We start from the raw sequence: 23,153 nt of genomic DNA on the forward strand, positions 1-23,153 counted from the left end.
ATTGTACAAAGTTTTTCTCCCGGCACCGGGTTTCCTTTATAAATTAGCACTGAGGCCCTAGATACTTGCCAGGTTATACGTATTTAATTGAGTCGTCCAGAGTATTTAAATATATAATCTCATATATCCTTTGCTGGTGAATCCCCCTCAGTGCGACAAACTTTCCGTCATGTACGGAGTACTTGGCTCCCTGACTCATTTTGCCAGGGTCCAAAGTACCTGCACAGCAGCCTAGTCGCCAGTGCTTGGCAACTCACTCTAGCTTAGGAGGTAGGTATGTAGGTACAACCTAAGGTCACTAGCAAAAGATATTCGGGGCGAAATAATTTTCGGACGAGTTCATCTCCTATTCGACCAACCCGCCGGCGTCCAGTTCGTTCTTCGCCTCCTTTCAGCTCTACCTGTGCCCGCCGCCAGTGTTTTGCGTTCCGATATTCTCTTTGTTATGTTCTAGATCATTTCCTTTCGCTTTCCAACTGCTCAATGATTTAATTCTTGTTTCGTCACCAACAGAGACCCATCCTGTTGAGACTTTGGTTCATTCCCTCCATATGCGCTCGTAAGGAGCCGTTTACAAGATGCTCAGTCGACAAACACGGAGCAGCGTGCTTGCTCATCGAGCCACCATAGCCAGGTCGACTGGATCGTCTTCAAAACTTGCTACCATCTCGCATGCACAGTTACCAAAGAGCCCAAGGTCAACTGTCTCGCGACATGTCCAGCCATGGCGCAGGTGTTGGATTGACACTGGGATTGGCCGCTACTTGGCCGAGAGAGGTCTGGCCACCGCGGTCAACGACTTCAGCTTCGAAGAGTTGCCCTATAACCGTCTCAAAAACGCGAATATGCCCCTTTTCCACCCGCCTTCTTTCGGGTCACACGGGATTAGAGCTCGCGACCCTGCCACGGCACCTTTGACGATTCCTGAACCGGGACCGCCGAAGCCCGCGACCAAAATCAACATGTACGGCATCCCGGGCGATACAGAGGACATGCTACCTGTTTTCGATGCTTGCATAAGGGTAGGCAAACTCGACAGAGCCGCCCTTGTGTTGAAGAGGTTCAACGCAATGGGAGTGCTGTCAGGAGAGGAGCGAATCCTTCTACACAATCAATATCTTCGAACATCCCTACTTCAAATGCGCACCAGTCCCGATCGACGACAAGCCGAGCAACTCCACAAGTGGTATGAATTGGAAATACGAGGCAAGGGCCTTCCGCAGACCGCCGAGACGGTTGCCTGCATGCTCAAAGCCTCATTGCTTTCAGAGAGGGGTTCGAGGCTTGATCGCCTAGTCAATAGATACATGGGCATGGCGCCCGGCCAGTCTGGCTTACGAGTTTTGAGCATGGCCGATATCTTGAGCGATCAGGATTTGGCAATCATCACCGGCATATGCCCTACGTACAATTTTACAACCGAGGCCGAAGATGTTTCAGACGCATCGGCAATGGACGAATTGGACATTGAGACTCCGTCGGCGGTCAGTTCCGCTGACGAGGCCGTGGATGTCAGTCGGAGAACTGTACCAGAATTGGTTCCCACGCCACAGCGTGGTGATGGCCTTGCCACGCTGAAGCAGGGCCTGCACCTGCTCATGGATTTGGAAGAGGTGGACATGTCCAAAATGTCGTACGCGGACCGTTACGAAATTCAGTTGCAGATAGAACGGGATTCTATTGGCTCTGCCATTGTGAGATGGCGACAGGCGAACAAAAACATGCAAAAGATGGGCATCAACACCGCTCTCAGTCCCTCATCCGCAGAGGGTTCATTGTCGCAGCACATGGGGCGATGGCTTGATGCCATGGAAAAGAGGCTCAAGGAAGAGCTCGTCCTGATCAGAACTTCCGAAAACAAAGCGACCAAGTCTGACCAGGATCTCGAACGATGCTTGTACGGGCCCTTGATCCAGCAAGCCAAGCCCGAACGACTGGCCGCCGTCACTATACTGTCTGTTCTGAATCTCGCAGCCTTGCAGGGTGTGGACAAGGGAGTGGTGGTCAGCCGAATCATTTCAAACATTGCCAAGCTCGTTCAAGAAGAGATCGAGATGCAACGAAAGCCAGGTTCGAGACGAAAGATGAAAACAAGAACCGGAGTCACATACAGCGGATCCACTCTGCCGTCCCCATCCAAGGAGTCGTCAGATGCCCCAGCCGATGCTACAACACCCCTTGCGGACCTCTGCAGCGTTGCGCAGGGGCTTGAAGAAACGACGCGCAAACCTTGGTCCATGTCTATCAAAGCTCAAGTCGGTTCCGTCTTGTTGAAGCTTCTCATCGAAACGGCCAAGGTTAAAGTCGTGACACAACATCCCACTACCAAGGAAACCGTCAGCCAGGTGCAACCCGCCTTCGCGCACTTGCAACAACCCCGCAAGGGCAAGAAGGTTGGCGTGCTCTATCTCAACTCGCAACTGATGGAGCAGCTCAAAAGGGAACCAGTCGGCGACTTCATTGCGAAGCATCTGCCCATGATAGTGGAGCCCAAACCTTGGACCCGATTCGACGAGGGGGGCTTTCTTCACAGCAAGACAAGCCTGGTTCGTATCAAGTCTGGCGATGACGAGCAAAAACTTTACACGAGGGCAGCTCTAGAATGTGGCGACTTGGATCAAGTATCCAAGGGTCTCGATGCCCTGGGCAAGACAGCTTGGCAGATCAACAAGGACGTTCTCGGTGTCATGATGGAAGCCTGGAACAGCGGAGAAGAGATCGCCAACATGCCACCTCTAAACCCGGAATTCGAAGTTCCCAGCGAGCCGGACTCATCTGCCGACCCCTTGCTTCGGAAACAGTGGATTCGTGCTGTCAAGTTGATTGAGAACGAACGATCTGGTTTGCATTCCCAGAGGTGTTTCATGAACCTGCAGCTGGAGGTCGCGCGGGCCTTTAGAAATCAGACGATATATTTTCCGCACAACGTGGACTACCGGGGACGAGCTTATCCGATGCCGACGTATCTGAACCACATGGGAGCGGACCACGCTCGTGGCATTCTCAAGTTCGCCGTGGGCAAGGAACTGGGAGAACGGGGACTCCGATGGCTCAAGATCCACCTGGCTAATCTGTACGGCTTGGACAAGTCCAGCTTTGACGAACGCGAGGCCTTCAGCAATGAACATGTCGCCGAAATTGTGGAATCCGCCACCAATCCATTGAATGGGAGTCGCTGGTGGCTCAAAGCGGAAGATCCGTGGCAGTGCCTGGCTGCTTGCTTCGAGCTAAAGGCCGCCTTGGACCTTCCTGACCCCACCAAGTTCGTATCCCAGCTACCTGTTCATCAAGACGGTACCTGCAATGGCCTTCAGCACTATGCTGCCCTGGGAGGTGACACATGGGGTGCCAAGCAGGTCAATCTCGAGCCGGGTGAACGACCGGCCGACGTGTACTCTGCCGTGGCGGATCTCGTGAAGCAAGCCATGGAGGAGGATGTCAAGAAGAACAACCAGCTGGCCAAGATTCTCGAGGGCAAAATCACGAGAAAGGTTGTCAAGCAAACTGTCATGACCAACGTGTATGGCGTCACCTTTGCCGGGGCCAAGAAGCAGGTTTGCAAGCAGCTTGATGCTTTGTATCCGGACCTGGGCAAGGAGTGTGGCATCCCCCATATCGTGTTATCGTCATACATTGCCACGCATATTTTCAAGGCTCTAGCAACCATGTTCCGCGGTGCCCACGACATTCAGTACTGGCTCGGCGAGATTGGTGGCCGGGTATGCCGCGCCCTCACCTCAGCCCAACTCGAGCAAGTTGCTGGCGGTTACTCAGCAGGAGGCGAAGCCGAGGGAGGCAGGCAAAGAAAACGAACCAGGAGGGCGGTGGCCACTGACAAGAATGGTTTCGACGAGCTCACTCGACAGTTTCGGTCTTCGGTCGTCTGGACGACCCCTCTCCGCATGCCGGTCATTCAACCTTACCGCAAGAGCACCATGAGGGAGATTAGGACTTGCCTACAAGCTGTTGCTTTCCCAATCTGCGACCAAGCAGACCCTGTCAATCGACGGAAGCAGCTGCAAGGCTTCCCGCCAAACTTTATCCACTCCTTGGATGCCAGCCACATGCTCCTGTCCGCCGTGCGTTGCCACGAGAAAGGGCTGAGTTTTGCTGCCGTCCATGACTCTTTTTGGACGCACGCTGCCGACATTGACACGATGAATTGCGTTTTGCGAGAGGCGTTTATTCAAATCCACGAGGAAGATGTTGTGGGCCGTCTCGCGTCAGAGTTCAAGACACGTCACAGAGGATCTTTGTATCTTTCATATATCGACTCCGAATCCGCCGTGGCCAAGAAGATCAAGGAGCTGAGGAAGAACAGCAATCTGTCACCGAAAGAAGAGGTGTTGCTGGAACATAAACGCAACCTCTTGCGACTCTCGGCCGACCCATGGGACCTCGAGACTGCCAAGAAGATTGTCACCCCCGCGTCCGTGTACGAGAAAATGTCTGGAGAAACGGCCGAGATTGCTGCCGACAAGGAGGGCATCGGTCTAGGAGACATTCCCCAGGACGAGCTCGATGGGCAAGAGAGCGGAGAAGAACCGGAGCGAATGCTCATGGATGAAGACGAGGGCGAGTTTCATTCGGCGGCCGAGTCGACAACATCCGAGGATGAGCAGCAGCAGTACTTGGACGACTTGCGAACTGGCCTCTTTGAGACGCATATTCTGGACAATAAGAAGAAAGTCCGTGTCCCGCCGAGAAAAGGCAACCCTGTGCCAGTTTGGCTACCTCTAACGATCCCACCCGTTCCCTCCAAGGTAAGAAAGAAACACTTTTTTTTTTTTTTTCGAATGACTCCTGCTGCCTTGTCAATTTTTCTTTTTTTGTTTTTCTTCTTCCTTTGGCTGATATGCTCTTTCTTAGGGTGAGTTTGACGTAACCCGTCTGAGAGACAGCAAATACTTCTTCTCCTAAAGGGAGAGAATTGTGTGAGGGCGACAGAGGACCGAAGTGATATTGTGCATTTGCAGTGCGCAGCGACGTTAGATAACTCGGAGAAACATTTTCAAGGCGTTCAAGGTATCCCGAAGGCGGCCTCATGCCAGTGGGAGTTTTTTTTATATTTTATGTTGCCCAAAAAAATCTGATTTTTTAAACCAGAAGAAAAAAGGGTAAGGAGTCCATTGGGAAGGTATTTTCACTTGGGTGTTGTAACATGATTCAATGTAGTATATGTGAAGGATAGTGCTCGAACTCTGTGCCTCTTCGAGGGGACGGCGAAGGGAGGGAGATACAAGAGAGGGAGGAAGTAAAGGCGTAAAACCAACGCGACTACAGTGCTGTCTCGCATGCTGTTGATGAGATTTATATGCATGCTGTCCTGTTGGTGCCATTTACAAGTTTTAACGTTTTATTTTATTTTTTTCAGACACCTCTTTCATTCCTCAGATGTCGTCGTATCTAGCGCCTACCGCACAACAGCATCCTTTAGAGTTTGAACGGTGCAAACGCCGCCATTCTCCGTAACCAGCTTGCCAACGCCCGTCTTGCCCAGCTGCTCAACCGCAGCGGCATTGAAGGCCACCTCGAGGTTGTCCGTGGTAGTAAAACCAGGCTGGAACGTCTCCCAAATCTTCTTCTTGGGGTTGAGCACGGCCTCTGGCTGTCCCTGCCAGCCCTCGAAGAAGACACGATCACCGGCCTTGGAGCCCTCCGGGGGCGAAACCAGCTCGACAGGACCCTTGTGGTCGTCCACCTCGCCTTCCTTGAGCTTGGGCGACGCGGCCAAGACCATGGCGCAAGACTTGACGCCGCGCATCTTGACGGGCTTGAGGTTGCAGACCACGACGACCTTGCGGCCTTGCATCTCGTCGAGAGGAACGAGGCCGTTGAGACCAGAGCAGACGGTGCGGCAGACCTGGCCTTGGTACTCGACGTAGTCTTCGTTGCCGGCGGCATCGCCCATGGCTATGGTGGAGACGTACAGGGAGTCGGCGTCGGGGTGGTTGACGGCCTTGAGAATATGGCCGACTCGGAGGTCGATGAGGCAGGGCGAGAGGGGGGCAGCGGCAGCGGCAGCCTTTTGCGGCTTGGGGGCTTTTTCCTTCTTCTCCTTGCTGGGCTTGTGGCCGGCGGCGGCGGCGGCAGCAGCATCCTTGACCCGGTCGACCTTTTCCTTGACCTTTTCCTTGGTGCGGTCGACGAGAGAAGCGTCTTTGTTGTTGTTGTTGTTGTTGTTGTTGTTGTTGTGGCTGGTTTCGTGGCCGGCGGTGCCAGCAGCAGCAGCAGCAGCAGCAGCAGCAGCAGCAGCCTTCTCCTTCTTCGCGCGCTCCTTCTCGGCCTTGGCATCGACGGGGGGCTTGACGAAGCGGACGTCATCCGGATCAACGACAAGCTTTTCGCCGTCGCCGAGCCCAAGGCCGAACAGGGGCGAGTTCTGCACAAAGTCGAGGTGGCGGACAATGTTCGGGTGGCCCCTTTCGCCGGTCCGCTCGTCGGGAGTCCATCGGGCGACGACGGGGGACAGGGTCTCGTAGATGGCGACGTCGGCCCGGCTGGGCTTGCTGCCGAGCAGGGTGGTCCGGCTGGCCAGGTGGCGGTTGAGAGTGTCGAGGATGGGGGATCGATCGTGGCTTCCGGCCCTGAGGCGCTCCGACGTGGTGAGCCACTGCTGGATCTCGGCCTCCTCGGCAGACAAGTAGGTCTGGTTGGCGAGCGCGGCCATCCTGGCTCTGGCGAGTCGACGGACGACGGGGGAGGGGGAAACGGCCCTGGCGGCGGGGCGCAGGGCTCTGAGAGGCAGCAGCTTGAAGGGTTCCTGGAGAAATGGCGCCTCTGCCTGTGCTTTTGGTGGGTGTCCCGGGTGTGTGCTGCTTGGATGGCTTGGAAATTTTGTCAGTCTGCTTTGTCGAAGCTGGTCTTGGAGTTTTTTTCCTGCTGCATTTGCATGGTGATGGCGGGGTTGGGCAATGCGGGGCTACAGGGATGCGGGGCTGCGGGGCTGCGGGGCTGAATGGACAGCGCGGCTTAGTCAGGCAGTTTTTCCCTCAACGCGTCCAAGGGAGGCGGGCCACGTGACGGCGCATCCAGGGCGCGTCTGTACGGAGTAAGCGTCATGGGTTTCGATAAGGGTTTCGGCTGGCTGCGCGTGAAGCAAAAAGCTGGGCCTCGCGCTCGCCATCTACTTCCCTTCGCTTTCAGTCAGACTGTCCTCACTTTGCGGCCGTTCTGCCGCCAGAGCTGGATTGTCGTCGATTTCTTGCTTCTTAGATCCGAGACGTTGATGCCTGCCGCCTCGTTTGCCAACCAGCAACTTGACGGTTCTGCCGTTGTTGTGCACCCCAACAAAAGAGCCCGTTGCTCCTCCGTTTTCCACCCATTGACCTGCGCAAATGGACGACACTTCGTCGCCGTCCTCGGGCGTGGAGTCGGTCCTCTCAGAAGCCAACGACATGACGAGCGCTCCCAGCTCTCCCCCTCCCGCTGCATCACCACCGCCCGATCACGACGCCCAGTTCACAGAGGACAGCCTCCTCAAGGAGGAGAGGGAGGCGCGCGCCGAAAATAGGAGGGCGGAGCAGGACAAGCGAGCTGCCGCTGCGGCCGGTCAGCGCGGCCGGGCAAGCAACAACAACAACAAGAAGAAGAAGAAGAAGAAAAAGGCCGAGACCAGGGCCGAACACGAGGCCAAGGCGCGGGAGCTGGACGCGCTGCTCATGAAGAGCGCCGCCTTCAGCGACATCCTCACCAAGAAGACGCAGGTGCTCGGGCGCGTGGGCAGCAGCCTCGACGGCAAGACCCTCGGCGAGCACCACCTGAACATGGCCAAGCAGCCCAAGTGCATGGTGGGAGGAACCATGCGGGACTACCAGCTCGAGGGGCTCACCTGGATGTTTGAGATTTGCTCGCAGGGCATGAGCGGCATTCTCGCCGATGAAATGGGACTGGGTATGCTCCTGCTCTTTTTTTTTTTTTTTTCTTTTTTTTTTTCCCTCGTCTTGTCCTCTCGAGTCTCGTCGCTTGGCCCCCCCCCCCCCCCCGGCTGACGATCCACCAGGCAAAACTGTCCAAACCATTGCGTTGATTGCGCTGCTTCGAGAGCAGGAAAACTACCTGGGGCCGCATCTCATCGTGGCACCGTTGAGCACGCTGTCCAACTGGATGGACGAGTTCCACAAGTGGACGCCGTCTATCCCCGCCGTCATGTACCACGGCGATCGGGCGCAGCGCCAGGACATCTTCCAGACCAAGCTGATGGCCAATCTCCAGGCCGGACGGCCCAGCCCGCGCTTCCCCGTCGTGTGCACCTCGTACGAAATGGTTCTGCGAGACCAGCACAACCTCTCGAGGATCCAGTGGGAGTTCATCATCATCGTATGTGCCAAGACCTCGCCCATTTCCGCCAGTTGCTCCGCCGGGGGGGGCGTCGCGACTTCTGACCAAGACTTTCTTCGACAGGACGAGGGACACCGCATGAAGAATGCCGACGCCAAGCTCTTCCAGCAGCTCAGGCAGTTCTCCTCCGCCACGAGGCTGCTCATCACGGGAACGCCGCTGCAGAACAACCTGAAGGAGCTGTGGTCGCTGCTGCACTTCCTGCTGCCCAACATCTTTACCGACTGGGAGGCCTTTGAGTCGTGGTTCGACTTTTCAGACTTGGGCGACGAAAAGCGGACCGAGGAGTTCATCGCAGACCAGGTGAAGCAAGACCTGGTCAGGAAGATGCACCTCATCCTGCAGCCGCTGCTGCTGCGGCGCGTCAAGCAGGACGTGGCCGCCTACCTGCCCCAGAAGCGCGAATACGTCCTGTTCGCCCCCATGACCAAGGAGCAGACCGACCTGTACAACGCCTTTACCGACAAGGAGGTCGACACCAGGGCCTTTTTGGAGCAAAGCATCTTTGACAAGATCAACGGCGCGCCAACCCGCGTCGACGACGACGACGGCGACGACAAGCCTCCGCGGGCGAGCAGCACGTCCGAGAGAGCCCGCCGCCGGTCCGCCAGCAAGGAGAACACAACGTCGCTCCCGGTGCGGCCGAGTCGACGGGGCAAGGAAGCCGCCGAGAGCAGGGCAGCTGCTGGCTGCGCGGGCCCCGCGCCCAACGCGTTCGCCTTGATGATGGGCAGGCGCTCCTTGAGCCACGCACAGGCAGCCAGGGACGACGCCCCAGCAGCCGCGCGCAAGTCGAAACGAAAGAGCCCCCCGGCGGCAGTGGCCCCCGAGCCCAAGAGCGCCAGGTCGAGCCGCACGTCGACCCCGTCCAGCACGCGCGGCAGGACGACCCGCAGGGGCAGGACGTACGCGGAAGCCGACTCGGACGAGGAGGCGCTCTCCGACGACGCCTTTGAGGCAAAGCTCGCCCGTGAACTTGGCAGCAACGACGACGACGACGGCGACGACGGCGACGAGGGCGACGAGGCTGACGTGCTGCAAACTCCGGCAGAGGTCGAAAGAGCAGAGACCCTCGAGCTAGCCAGTACGTTGCAAACACACACACACACACACACACACACACACACACACACACTCGTAAACCACTGACGCATCAAACCCCCCTCCCCCCCAGAGAAGCAGCTCGCGCACAAGAAACTCGGCAACCCCCTCGCCCAGCTCCGGCTCGTCTGCAACAGCCCCCACAACTTCTACAACCCGTGGGCCGCGTCCGCCGACGTCCCCGTCGACGAGTCCATCGTCACCTCGTCCGGCAAGATGCTCCTCCTCGACCGCCTCCTCCCGCGGCTCTTCCGCCGCGGCCACAAGGTCCTCCTCTTCTCCCAGTTCAAGACGCAGCTCGACATCCTCGAGGACTACAGCCGCGACCTCCGCGGCTGGCGCGTGTGCCGCATCGACGGCTCCGTCCCCCAGGACCGCCGCCGCCAGCAGATCCACGCCTTCAACACCGACCCCGCCCACAACCTGTTCCTGCTGTCCACCCGCGCCGGCGGCCAGGGCATCAACCTCGCGTCCGCCGACACCGTCATCCTCTTCGACAGCGACTTCAACCCGCAGCAGGACCTGCAGGCCCAGGACCGCTGCCACCGCATCGGCCAGACGCGCCCGGTCGTCGTGTACCGCCTCGCCACGCGCGGCACCGTCGAGGAGTCCCTCCTGCTGTGCGCCGACGCCAAGCGCCGCCTGGAGAAGCTCGTCATCCGCAAGGGCGGCTTCCGCGCCATCATGGGCCAGAAGCTGGCGGCGCGGGAGCGCGTCGACGAGGACGCCCTGCGGGCCCTGCTGCTCAGGGATGGCCAGGTGTACGAGACGTCGGGCGGCGCCCACGTCCTCTCCGACCAGGACTTGGACGAGCTGTGCGATCGGAGCGACGACGCCTACCGGAGGGCCGCGAGCGGTCTCGGCGACGCCGACAGCTATCGGGTTGTTGAGACGGGCGCCGACTCTATCCGGATGACGCGGGTCGACTGAGCGTGTCTTTTTTTTTTCCTTTTTTTTCTTTTCTTTCTTGTCCCTTTTGCTTATGGGGGGGGAACTAGACATGTATGCGAAATGAAAGAGTTGGAAAATATAGTACATATTAGAATAAATAAACCGGCTACGCTAGCTAAATCCTTTAGCTTATACTTACTCTTCACCGTTATTTTTTTTTTTTAAAAAAGAAAGAAAAAAAACTCAGACAAAGCATTTAAAAAGGCTCCAGAAATCTGGTTAGATATTTGGCTCTTATCTGCACTGCACAATAAATGACTCGTTGGCATATTCCAAAACCCGCTGCAGTTATTTGTTTCTTCATAACTCGTCGACATTTTCTTCCCAAGCACCCCCAGATGTTTGGTATACGCCGCTAGTTCATGTCCGTCACATACCCAATTTGTCCAACTCGTCGACATTGCCCCCAAGCACCACCGCATGATTGCTAGACGCAGCTAGTTCATCTCCGTCACGTACCCAATTTGCCTTCGGGCGTCGCTCATCCCCACGCTGCCATGGGACCCGTCCGCCAGCCGCTTGGCCAGCTTCTCCTGGCTCTCGACCAGCTTCCTCTGCGCCTCCAGCCGGCTCTTGATCCTCTGCTCGGCGCCCTTGTCTAGCCTCTCGACCTCCTGCCTCTCGCCGACGCGGATCGAGCTCAGGGCGCGCGCGTTGTCCACCCTCTCCGCGTTCATCCGGGCCTCCCACTCGAGCGCCTTTCTCTGCCTGGCCTCGTCGGCCTCCAGCTCCGTGGCGGCCATGGCGCGCGCCCTGCCAATGGAGGAATCGGCAAGCGCGTGCTGCTCCTGCAGGCGTCTTGCGTGCGCCGCGCTCGCGAGCGACTCCTCCAGCTGCGCGCGCGCCCGGACGGCCGCGACGTCCTCGCCGTGCAGCTTGCGGCGGCGCATGTCCTCCATCTCGGCCTTTTGCGCCAGGATCTGCTGCTCCACCGAGGCGATTTCGCGCTTGCGCGCCATGGCGATGCTGAACTCCTGCGACTCCTCGGCCAGCCGCTCCAGCCGGGCCTTGCGGGCGCGCTCCTGCACCGCCATGTCGTGCGGGAGGCCGACGGCGTCGTCGGGTTGCGCGCCGCCCGACGCGGCGTAGTATACGTCGCTGGCGCGGTTGGCGCTGAGGATCTTGAGCAGCGGCTCGGAGAAGCTGGACGGCGGGAGCAGCTTTCTGATGTACATGGTGGGCGAGTACGTGTACCCGTTGGCGGTGTGGTGGTTGAACGGCTTGTTGACGTGTTTCCACATGCCGCTCTTGAGGAAGCATCGGGTCGTGGAAACGGGGTCCGCGGCGTCGAAGCAGAGCTGCAGCAGCGTCTTGTCCCCGGATCGTATGGAAAGGTCCGACTTGGCGTCGATTAAGAACGTCATGACCTTTTGCATGCTGCGCTCCCGGTCGCCCGTCATCTCGGCACTGTCGGAGCCGTGAAGACACAGTTCGGCAAGAGCGCTTCGCCCTTGATGCAGAGGGCTTGGGAAGTCCGGGTCGTGGCCCGACTGCACCAGGGCCTTGACGACGGGCAAGTTCAGGTCGCGCGCGGCGTTGTGAAGGGAGCCATCGTCGCGGGCTGGCTCGGCCGCCAGCAGCAAAGACATGACTTGCGCGGAGATTTCGCCGCCGATATGGGTGGCCATGGACAGCGGTGTTCGCCCAAGATGATCCTGTACGTCGACTTCGGCGCCCTCGAGCAAGAGAAGTTTGACAAGGTCTGGGCGACGGTTCTGAATGGCGAGCATAAGTGGTGTCGTGCGAGACAGGTTTGTTTCCGTATTCACTTTGGCTTTTGTTTTTTTTAAAACCGAAAAAAAAAATGAATTCCATCCCAGAACAGTCAGTTTCTTTCACCGTCTCCGATTGTGGAAACGATTAGTTGATTCTGTGCGGAAATACAAACTCACCTCCCCGATCAAGAAGCAACTCAATCATACCGTTGCTGACGCGTTTCTGGGGTTGCGCAATCGCCCAAACAAGGAGCGTCATCTCTTCCGCCTCTTCGATATCAGGGCAAATCTTGTACGTGGTGGCTTGATCATGATACAACCCGGCATCTAGCAGCGTTTCCAGAATGGTGGTCGATCTCGGGTACTGGGAAATGGCTCGGACGAGCACTGGCTGCGAGCCTTGTTGAACCGTCATGATGTCGATTCGAACGTCGCCGTCCCGGTACTCGGCAAATAGTTTGAACAGCTCCAGGACCTCGTCCTGAGAAAGGGCCGTGTCGAAGATGCACTGGAACGCTAGCGACAAGGTTTCCATCGTAGGTCGGCCGTTGAGAAGTTGCTTCGTCCAAGCAGCGTTCGCCCTGGACGCCGCTTGCTGCAGTGGCTCGCCGCTGTTGTGATTTACATCTGCGCCGTGCTTGATGAGCAGCGTGACGAATCGATCAGCCAACTCGATGGTTTCCGATGTGGAACGCTTCATCACAAGTGTCAGTGCACCGCTGAGAGAGTCTCCGTGTGCGCCTTTGTCCAGGAGCAGGCTGGCAGTTTCAAGCCCGGACTCGGTGAACCACTTGTCAAAGTTGCGGGTTGTGAAAGCGGCATTGAACGCCTTGTCGAGCTCTTCCCGCAGCAAGTTCTTCGCGAGGAGTAATTCCAGCACAGCCGACGCAGAGTTGTTCACCGCGTCCACCAGTGTTTTGCAGCCGTTGGCGGCCGGTGAAGCGCCGTGATCGAGCAGGAGGCGAACAAGCCTCGGCTCTGGGTCATCTTCGTTGACAGCCTCGTTTAGCGCAATATGCAGGTCTTCAGTCACCTGCAAACCAGCCTTGAATAGATCACGCACCACTCTGAACCGGCTGTCGCGACCGAGGCTCCAACATGCCTTGAGAGCTCGAGCCAGTGCCGGCTGAGCTACCTTTTTCTAAGACGCCGAATAAAAATCAAGCACGGTTAGAGTTTAGCTGATCAATTTGATCAGTAGAGACAGACTCACCTGGCTGCCTCCCTCGTCCCAAAGCCCCAACAGCAGCTCCAGGTTGCCGATAAATGCGCTCCTGGTAGCTGCAACGACACACTCCCCATTGTTGAAATTGGGGTCTGCACCGGCAACGAGCAACACTCGCAACACAGCTTGTCCATCCTCGCCATATCGAGCTGCGGATTGGAGTTGCGCATCAACCAAGTCGCCTCTGACGCCTTTGCCAAGCAGTTTTTCAAAGACGACTGCCCTCTTGCTCAAATCCCGTACTTCTGTGGCAGCCTGGAATCCAGCTTGGAGAGTTGATTTGGCGATGCGGCCGTCTTGTTTTAGCAAGATGCTCAACACTTCTGCAGATCCACTCCGGCACGCCTCGACGATGGCCTGGCCGTTTTTTGTCGCTATGCTAGCTCCATGCGCCATGAGCAGGTCGCCAAGGTTGACATCGCCATCGCGAGCAGCCACAAGCAAAGCGCTTGATGCAGCATCGGTCGTGACACCAAGCTTCAGCAAACTCTCGCACATGTGATGTCTGGTTGCTCGGTTCCTTATGCCCATCGCCTTCCCGAGCAACGAGCCACGAATCTCTGCAGATGACGGCGACTTGGCCAGGAGGAGATCTGCGGTCTCTGGTGATTCCTTCGATACTGATAGAGCGAGCGCCTCTCCGTCCGAGGTGTCGGCCGCCGCAGCCAGCACGCTTTGCAGGTGCACGTCCTTGGTATATGTCGCAATGGCGTGCACCAGTGCACGATTGACTTCGAGGGGGTGCGCTCCGGCCTCGACCAGCTTCTTGGTGAGGGTGAGCCTCTCCTTTGCGTCAGGAATGCGCAGCACGTGAGGCAAGGCAGCACCCAGTGAAGCAGAGGTCAGGGGGGTCCTCGCTTCGAACAGCATGTCAGTTACCTTTGAGCTGGCTCCGATAACCGAGTGACAGAGTGCCGCAGCTTTGTAGGCGTTGGGGTCTGCGCCTCCGTCTAGCAGTATCTTCAGACTTGACAGAGAGGCCTTGGCGCCGCCCGCTTTCAGCAGCGACTGCACCTCGTGCACCAACACCCAGTGCAAATCTTCCTTGGTGCTGCACTTGGCGAGGATAGCGCGCAGCTTCCATGCTTTGCTGTCGGTGGAAGGTAGCGGAGCCATCTCACTAAAGGCGCAAGTTACGGACGATGGCGAGGGCTTTCCGTACCCGAATACCATGTCGAGAACCTTTGGGTCCGGGTTCGACACTGCCTTCTTCACGATGGCACCCTCGAGGAGATTGACGTCAGCACCGCCTTGCTGAAGCAGCGTTCGCAGCAAGGACATGTCCACCGGCCTCTCGGACAGCGTCTGCAGCAGTGCCGTTGCCATCTCTTGGGTTCCAATGGCAGCTCCAGCGTTTACAAGCATGGAAACCATGTCGAAACGCTCCTTGGGCTCCGGAACGTCCATGGCGTCCATGATTCTGGCGGCGGCAGTCTGCGGAGAGGCGTCTCGTAAGAGGGAGTCGAGAAGTCCGAGATCTTTTTGCTTGATTACCACGGTCAATGCCGAGCCCTGGCTGAAGTTTATGTCGGCCTTGTGCTCCAACAGCAACTTTATAAACTCGTTATCGCGTTGAGCCGGAACCTCATTGATCGCGTCACGTAAAGCGGCTTGCAGGCAGGGTCCGGATAAAGATTGTTTGAGGAAAAGTTGGGCCATCCGGTAACGATCTTTGGGGGATAGCGTTGCCGTCAATGGAAATACCATGGACAGCGTCTCGTCGGCTGGTTGGCCAGCGAGAATCTTGCCTGCCATGAGCACATCACCTCGTAACACAGCAGTTCGAAGTGCTTCCCCAGATTTGTGGTCAACAGAAGCGACCTGGTGACGCGAAAGCACAGTAGACGGCCTGATTCGATCACTACTCGTTCCCGTTGCAGCAGGAGACGTCGCCGGAAAGAAAGGATTCAGCAGCAAATCTACGGAACCGACGTCCCCGGCCTTGACGGCGTCGATGAGCATATCGTCTAGAGGGATGCCGCTTGCCCCCTTGTCCAAGAGCAGGGTCAAAAGGGTGGCTCGGGCTTGAAACGGGGCTTCTTTCGCAATCAGTGGCACGCAGCTGGAGGCAAGCGATGGACTCAACTTGGCGGAACTGGTGAGGAGCGAGCGCACCAAGTCCAGCTGCCCGCGGGCAATGGCTTTTTTCAAAACGGCAGCATCATTGTGTTCAATTGATGCGCCGTATTGAGCGAGCAGGTTGGCCATGTCGTAGAACTGGATGTCGCAGGCATTTTCCAAGGCTTGTGATACCACATCTCCATGAGCCCCAGCGCAGAGAAGCAGCTCTGCCATGGCAAGCTTTTGAGGTGGATCTATGGACGGATTTTCGTACAGAGCTTGAAAGGACTCGCCCAGAGCGGTTGGCTGGGGTGGCTGGTTGCCCATGATGATGACCAAGGCTATATCATGCCGTCCGAGTGCGATGGCGGATTTTAGAGCTTCGGCACGATTGTAGTCACCATCAGCCGTTGATCTGCTAAGATGAAGTACAGCGTCGAGACATGCTGCGCGAGCCGCGTCAGTCATGCATGCTGAAGCCCAGGCCGGTGAGGGTCGACTGTCTGGCCGAAGGAGCAAAGCGATCAGGTCGGAGCGACTCTGGTCGACACAGGCCTGGCGAAAGGCGTCTTGTCCCTCTGGGGTACGTGAAGCACATGCTCCGTAACGCACGAGCAGCTCAGCGATGGGCATGTTTCCGTTTCGGATAGCTGGCGAAAGCGCCTTGTCAATGGAGTAGGAATCTGCACGGGGCAGCAAAACCTGCAGCATGTCATACTGGTCGCCGTCAACCGCCAAGCTTAAAAACCTGAAACGGTCGACGACAGCGTCGACACTCTTCCTGCGGCTCAGCATGCTGCTCTTCTGCTTGGTCTGATTTCCGCTGAAGTCGACCCCTCCGGCAGCCAGTTTCAATATCAGGGCTTCGGCTACACCCGGTGAGCCTGCACTAGCAATCCAGGAGGCGAGGACCTCGAGAACCTCACGAGGATCCCAGCCTTTGCCCTTTTTCAGGTTATTGGACGAGAAGGCTTTGCTGAGGGAACTTTTGCGGCGGAATTGAGCAAGGTCGGAAGCTCGACGTTGCATGAGCTCCTCGGCAGTCTGGTCATCCTGGGGAGTCCAGAAAGTCGGCGGCTTCAGTGGCCGCGTGAGCGGGGCCGACACAGGAGGCAGTTGGATTCCCCATTCTTGCGACAAACGGATGATGCGACGCTGGCGATCCGCTGGTGTTGGGAAGGGCATTTCGAGGGGTACGGCAACATTGATCGACTCTTCTCGACGCCGCTTTGGCTCGCTGGAATCGCGTTTGGGAGAGCGGCTTTGGAGATGAAGCTCGATTGACGGAAGGGGGGGGGGGGGGGTCGGTCGGTCTGGCGAGCAATATGTAATGTAACAACGGGGTCAAGTTGTATTGAATCAAGTCAGCCGATGGTTTTGATTGTCGCGCATGTCTTTTTTTGCTTCAGCCGTCGACAGCAGATTCGCACATTGCCCAGGACCGGGACGAAACGGGCCAAAGATAGAAAGAGCGCGAGCACGCAAAACGGAAAACGGAAACCGTTGTTTATGTCGGAGGTGGGAGAGGTGCAAGACGGACGCGTGTTGGCGGCGAACAGACCGTCCGAGACAGACCAGACTCTTCTCTCTTCTCTTTTACTTGCGGCAGTCGGCCCCAGCCTTCTGCTGTCTGAACCAGGCGCGGCACCTGAAATGGTAATGTTGCTATGCTAGCACGAGGTTGGAGGAAGTTTGATGCCCAGGCCTGCCTGCATGTGGTCTGGTCTGGTCTGGTCTGGTCGAGTTGACCATGGGCAGTTGGTTCAGTTACATTGATATGTAACCGCGGGCAGTTGTCAGTTGTCAGCTTGCATGCGCAGTTGACTGGACCCGCCGCCGCCAGCTGGCGCATGGCGCAGGGCACTTGGCAAGCTCCCAAGCCTTCTCATTGCCGTGCTCGTCTTGCCAATGCCTGCCTCTCTGCCTGGCTTGCTATGTTGACGAAAGGGGCTTTTCTTTTTTATGTTTTTTTTTTTTTTTTTTTTTTTTTTTTTTTTTTTTTTTCTTCGGAACATTGGCTCCACTGAAAGCGGACCCAGCCCCTCCAGCCCTCCCAGCCCAGCCATCGGCATGTTCATGCCAAAGCCGCCCCGCCCCGCCCCATCAGCAACATTAATCAGCTTTGCGTCTGTCTGGCTGCTCGTGCATGTTCGTTGCTGATCTCGACTAGGGTCGAGTCAATATTGCTGCATTCCAGCAAGCCAAGCCCACCAGGCCCACGCCCACGCCCACGCCACGGCAACGCGCGTCAAGTCAATTGGGCAACCCCGCTGGTGGACCGAACGCTTCCGATCCGGCCCATGTCCATTGTCCGATCATCGATGTATCATCGACGCCTTTTGCGGCAAAGCTTGGGCGCTGGGCAGCCAGCGCTACGGACATCCAAAAAAAAAAAAAAAAAAGCCCCAGCCTGGTTCAAAAGTTTCAATCGCATTCGCCCCGATGACGAGCTCTTGCACGCGGCCCTGTCCCCGAAAAAGCGACCGGGGTATATCGAGCTGAGATCTTTTTTTCTGGGGGGGAAGGTCTGCCGTGGCGGCTCTGCTGTTGCCCCTGTCGTTCGTTGTTGCTCGTCGATTGCGAAAACACCATGCATAGCCTCCATGCACGCGGCACAGCCTCAGGGCGACGAGTCGGTGCAATTCCCCGCCGCGGCACAGCTGGGCAGTTCCGTTTGCGCCGTCATCTCCCAGCGACGGAGATTTGCTTGTTCTGTACTCCGTGCAGTGGCGTCTCTTCAAAGCGTCTCTTCAAGGCGTCATCTTCGGCCTACATGGCGCAAGAGGTCATGGAAAAATCCTCGACGCATTTGCAAGTCCAACCTCGTCTTACTTTCTTCACCCTGCTTTTTTGCCTTTTCGCTTGCCCTCCTTTGCTTTCTGCTGCTGCTCTGCTTCCTTGTCTCTCTTTCTGCCCTTCTTGATCGTCTCGACCAATCCTGCAATCTCGTCGATACGCTGCTGCTCTTGCTGCTTCTCGCCCTCTCTATCCTTGGCCGCCTTCTCCGCCGCCCTGGCCTTGGCAGATGCTTTTTCCGTGCGCTCGACAAGAGCGTCGCTCTCTTCCCACAGCCTCTTGGCCACCTCGTCGTCCTGCACCTCACCACGCGCAAAGTCTACTTGCATGCATTCCTTGATCAGCCTTCCTCCCGGGCCAACGCCGAGGCTGGGCTCCATGGCAGCGTAGAGAATGGATTGCGCTCCTCTAAAGGGCGACTTGAGCAGGAGCCAGGGAACAAGGTACCCCGCAAGGTAAACGGCCAGTCCTGCCAGAGATCCCCTAGTCAGCCACCGTCGGGTTCCAGGCGTGCGGCTCAGTCCCGGGTCCACAAAGATGACCTTGGCGTTCATGGGCAGCTGGTCCGGGCGTTTGTACGTGTCGAGATGCTTCTGAAACGCTGTCCCAAACACGGCCAGAGCGAGCTTGCTTCGGGCGTAGGCCGTCCACGGCGACCAGCTGTCGTCATCCGCAGCCTCCTTCAGCGACGGCGAACCAATGTACGAAGAGCACGTCGTCATGATGACGCGCACGTCTCGGTCAAACGGCTGGGCTTTGATTGCCGGGCTCAGCATGCCCAGCAGATGGAAATTGGCCAGCAAGTTGACCATCCACGTCTCCTCGATGCCCTCCTCGGTCAGCTTCCGCTGCCCGCCGGGCGTCGCCATTGTCGCCGCGCAGAGCACAACCATGTCGAGCCTCCGCGGCGGCGCATTGTCAATCCATTTGGTGCAAAACCTTCGGATGCTATGCAGGCTCGCGAGGTCGACTTGCTCGGCGTATATGAGTTGGTTGCCGGTCCGGTCGCGCATGTCTTGTATGTATTCGACGAGAAACGGGTCGGAAGGCGGTGCTTGCGTCAAGAGCACGAGCTGGGCCCCTCGAGCCGCCAGTTCTTGCGCAGCCATTGCGCCTATCCCGGATGTGCCGCCCGTGAAGAGCACAACTTTGCCGTGCATGTTCTTTTCGCTCGTGTTCATGGCTCCCGACGTCCATCGCTTGAGAAAATAGAGAACCGCCAGCGTCGTCGACACGGCTAGGATCGTGTATGCATTGTCGCGTAGCCAATCTGGAGGGCCGTTGCCAATGACGTACATGATGAAGGGGATGGGCATCTTGGCGGGCTGACTCGAGCCGGCGAGCCGTGAAACGCAATGCAAGAGTTGTTTTATCCAAGTGTGCGTGCCATTGACAAAGGCGATTCAGTGGCAAGGATCGATAGTGACCAGTTTCCACATGGGAGAAAGGGAAACAGGGAAAAGGGGGAGGTTTGGGGGGGAAGGGGAGATGAAAATGAAAATGATGATGAAAAATGAAAACAAAAAAGGGTCAGATAAGATGGATTCCGATAAGTTCACAAGTGCGTCGCTGGATTCTGCCCAGGTGCCCCACCACGTGACGCGACCAGTCACCACCGTACACCGTACCATGGATGGAGATGGGATGATGGATGGTTCAACGATCAAAAACCCCCCGCTGGGTTCTTTCATCTGCACCAGAATTGCACTCTACCTGCTACCCTAGCGGAGACCTCTGTGGGCAATTTCAAACCTTGGGGCCCGTTCCTTCACTTCACTCCTCGTGTCCGTCAGTTCCCCCCATCTCCATTCGATGACCTCGTCTTTCTTACCCAAATCTCTCCGATGGCATCTCCGGGCTCTGCAACACAGCGCCATTCACCAATGCCATAAGTTGGTCCTGCCCTCCTCACACCCCGTCCACCGCCTCCAATGATCAGATTACCCGGTCTGTACTTCTGATCCTCTTTTAGCCTTCGAATCACGCTGCCATGGACCCGCACGTTGTCCGGAATGTCTCGCACCTCTCCACACGGCAAGGGCCATCGGATCGGCTTCCACGTCCCGTCGGGCTGCAGGTCCATTCGCCGAAAGGGGAGGTATTCCATCAACTTCCACGCCGTCACAGCCAGGAGCCCTAGACCGCCGCCGTACTCGAGAGAGTCGTGGATAAGAGATGTGTGCGCCTTGTGCATCATTTCGTGGAACGGGGAAGGCGCTTCATCCGCAGCAGGAGCGAAATCGGCACTGATAAGCACCTCGTCTTCGGTTTCTGGACTTGGCTGTCCGTCTCGCCGGCCGCTTTCAACGTTTCCAGCCTCGTCCTGCACTTGGATGGCTGGTCTGCTGGCTCGGTCCGGCCTCGCTCGCGCAGACGGTCTGACCTGGCCGTCGAATACGTCTTGACAGCCCATTTCTGTGACCCTGTCCAGATCGAAGGAAAGCCCGGCCCTGATGGCTTCCCGCACTATCCAGGCCAAGGGCACGTGGCTCGCGCTCTTGCGCTCGTCGAGGGCTTCCCATCCGCCGCCAACGTCTCCATGCCCGCCGGCAAACCACACCTCGTCAATGTCCTGGCCCTCGTCCTTCCAGTCATTCATCTCCTGTTCCCACTGTGAGGCGTCGGAGCATGACATGTTGTCCGCGTCCGCGAGCGCTCCTCTCGCCCTTGGCTGCCGCGACTTGGATCGAGGTCGGTAGGGCGCGTATCCCTCCCGGTGAGACACGGCGCCGCGGCGACCTCGGGCGACCTTGTCTCCGGGGGATAGCAGATTGCTCGAGTGTTTCTGCTGTGGCGCAGGCGCCGGGTCCGGTGCCTCGGATGGGCGCGGATGCTCCATGCTTCGTCGTACCCGGTTAATCATTTCTCCCACGTGGTGACGAGGGAGTATGTGAGCACGGTGCTGATGCTTCGGGGGCTTCTGGTACATCAAGTCCTGGCGGAACTTGGCCCGGCGTTCGTCAATGCTGACGGCATGCCGAATCGTCCTGGCGCTGGTGCGAGCAGTGTAGGGGAATTTGCTCCGCTGCATCCAAGCGGTCTCGAACCGCGGCACAGAATTGACGGTATCAAACAAGCCCAGGAACCGAATCCTCCCGACGGGGCGCGAAAAGGTCTCGCGAAACCCCTTCATGTAGTTGTACATTTTGCGCGTTTTTTCAACCTTGGCAGGGTCTCGCTGCTCGTCGTTGTCGTTGTCGTTGTCGTTTTCGTTGTCGTTGCCGTCGTTGCCGTCGTTGGAAGCGGGCTTGCGGCTCTGCCATTGCGCAAATGCCTTCCAGGCAAACTTGACCATTTCCTCGTTCCCGTGGCACAGCAGGCCGACGTAGTCGAGCATCTCGGCGAGGAAGCGCGCAATGTAGGCGCCGCGGCTGAAGCCAAACATGTAAATCTCATCGCCGGACTGGTAGAACCGCATGAGGAACCGATAGCCCCCGACGACGTGCTGGTCAAAGGAGGAGCCAATGGCCGAGTCCTTGGCTTTCTCGCACCATGATTTGAAGCGCGCCCGCAGGCCGGTATGAGAGAGCGAGCCGGAAATGACATAGGTTCCGATGCCAGCTGTGCAGAGTAAGCGAGCGAAAGAAGAAGAGGAAGAAGAGACGAAGACGAGCAGAAGACGAGCAGAAGACGAGCAGAAGACGAGCAGAAGGTGAACAGAAAGAACAAGAACAAGAACAAGAACAAGAACAAGAAAGGGCAGGAGACATGACCCACGTTGATAATAGTGGTACTGGTCGTCAGCAGACCGATCAAGCATGCGGAATATCTTGAGGATGTTGCTATCGCTATCGTCTCCGTGGAACTTGTTGCCCGTGCCGTCAAAGCATAGAATCAGCTTCCTCGGCGACCTCTGAGCAGCATCCGGCCGAGGGCAGAGGGCCGCCGAGAAGGGGCTCGGCTCCCTGGCGCTCCGGCTGCCGGGGCTTCCGGCCCTGGGCGAGTAGTCTGCCGACGAGGCATCGTCGCGACTCCTGGCGGTGCTGTGCGCGGGCTGAGGACCAAGCCACCCGTCGGCCACGTCAGCCATGAGGCGGAAAATGATGATGATGATGATGATGATGATAATAATAAGACTAATAATAATAATAATATGGCGATGCTGGTCCCTAAAGGCAGGAAGGAAGGGGGACGGGTTGTATAAAAGGCAGAGCGTATGTGTCCACGTCGCCACTGGAAGGGACCCGGGGATCAAATCAAGTAAGAGTTATATAGCCTCTGGAAAGCCGTCCATGCAGGCAAGCAGGACGGGCAAGTCTGCGGCGCCTGGATGGAAGCCAAGTTGCGGATGTCACCTGAACCACACACACACGCGCGCGCACACACATGTCAGCTTAGCCAGACCATGCATGCATCAAGTGAAGAAGAGAAAACTCCATGCATGATACTCGGCACAGCCAAGCCCAAGCCGTGGCTGGCGCAAGGGGGGGGGAGGAGAAACAAAAAAAAAAAAGCAAGTACAATTCTCCGTTTTCCGTATTCCGTATTCCGCATTCCGTATTCCGTAGTCTGTAGTCTGTACGGAGTAGGCTGTAGTCTGCTCTGAAGCCTGCCCCCCCTGCACTGCAGGCTGTCGCATCCACGATATTTCCAGCCCCCTTGGCATGCTTGTTGTTGGCCTTCCCGTCTTGGTCCAGGAGGCTTGCATGTCTCGGGCTTGGGAGGCGGCACAGCTCGGGATGGCCAGCTCCCCCCCGCGGCCCAATCACGGACCCCTGCGACGCGGGGGATTCATTTCAGGTCGGACCCGCCCCCCATCCTGCGTGTCTCGGTGGACGACGGCAGTGGGAAGCACGGCACGGCCAGACCCGACCCGACCCGACCCGACCCGATTCGACCCGACCCGCCCTCGCAGCGCAGCGCAGCGCAGCGGGCTTCGGGCTTGGGTTGCTGCAACTGGCCTGGGGGGACTGGTGTCAGCGGGCCCCAGAACCAGGCTCGGCTGGAGCTGAGCGACGATTGGT

At 57.6% G+C, this 23,153-nt stretch overlaps 6 protein-coding genes across 6 annotated transcripts; 2 read left to right on the top strand and 4 right to left on the bottom strand.

Moving 5' to 3' along the window:
- Window positions 1-578: 578 nt before the first annotated feature.
- On the top strand, window positions 579-4,920 carry UV8b_01000 (uncharacterized protein; the record flags this gene model as incomplete). Its single annotated transcript, XM_043138498.1, has 2 exons — window positions 579-4,763; window positions 4,870-4,920. 2 exons carry the CDS (start codon window positions 579-581, stop codon window positions 4,918-4,920), a joined length of 4,236 nt encoding a protein of 1,411 aa, XP_042994432.1.
- A 493-nt stretch (window positions 4,921-5,413) lies between these two features.
- On the bottom strand, window positions 5,414-6,670 carry UV8b_01001 (uncharacterized protein; the record flags this gene model as incomplete). Its single annotated transcript, XM_043138499.1, has 1 exon — window positions 5,414-6,670. One exon carries the CDS (start codon window positions 6,668-6,670, stop codon window positions 5,414-5,416), a length of 1,257 nt encoding a protein of 418 aa, XP_042994433.1.
- Window positions 6,671-7,337: 667 nt separating this feature from the next.
- Window positions 7,338-10,371, top strand: UV8b_01002 (uncharacterized protein; the record flags this gene model as incomplete). Its single annotated transcript, XM_043138500.1, has 4 exons — window positions 7,338-7,893; window positions 8,003-8,319; window positions 8,404-9,424; window positions 9,515-10,371. 4 exons carry the CDS (start codon window positions 7,338-7,340, stop codon window positions 10,369-10,371), a joined length of 2,751 nt encoding a protein of 916 aa, XP_042994434.1.
- A 458-nt stretch (window positions 10,372-10,829) lies between these two features.
- Window positions 10,830-16,578, bottom strand: UV8b_01003 (uncharacterized protein; the record flags this gene model as incomplete). The annotated part of the gene is made up of 3 exons (XM_043138501.1): window positions 10,830-12,166; window positions 12,285-13,248; window positions 13,321-16,578. The coding sequence occupies 3 exons, from the start codon at window positions 16,576-16,578 to the stop codon at window positions 10,830-10,832; spliced, it is 5,559 nt and encodes a 1,852-aa protein (XP_042994435.1).
- A 1,652-nt stretch (window positions 16,579-18,230) lies between these two features.
- On the bottom strand, window positions 18,231-19,505 carry UV8b_01004 (uncharacterized protein; the record flags this gene model as incomplete). Its single annotated transcript, XM_043138502.1, has 1 exon — window positions 18,231-19,505. The coding sequence occupies one exon, from the start codon at window positions 19,503-19,505 to the stop codon at window positions 18,231-18,233; it is 1,275 nt and encodes a 424-aa protein (XP_042994436.1).
- Window positions 19,506-19,978: 473 nt separating this feature from the next.
- On the bottom strand, window positions 19,979-22,219 carry UV8b_01005 (uncharacterized protein; the record flags this gene model as incomplete). The annotated part of the gene is made up of 2 exons (XM_043138503.1): window positions 19,979-21,750; window positions 21,907-22,219. 2 exons carry the CDS (start codon window positions 22,217-22,219, stop codon window positions 19,979-19,981), a joined length of 2,085 nt encoding a protein of 694 aa, XP_042994437.1.
- Window positions 22,220-23,153: the final 934 nt, after the last annotated feature.

Source organism: Ustilaginoidea virens, chromosome 1 (assembly GCF_000687475.1).
Source record: "Ustilaginoidea virens chromosome 1, complete sequence".
In the NCBI taxonomy this organism is placed as follows: domain Eukaryota; kingdom Fungi; phylum Ascomycota; class Sordariomycetes; order Hypocreales; family Clavicipitaceae; genus Ustilaginoidea; species Ustilaginoidea virens.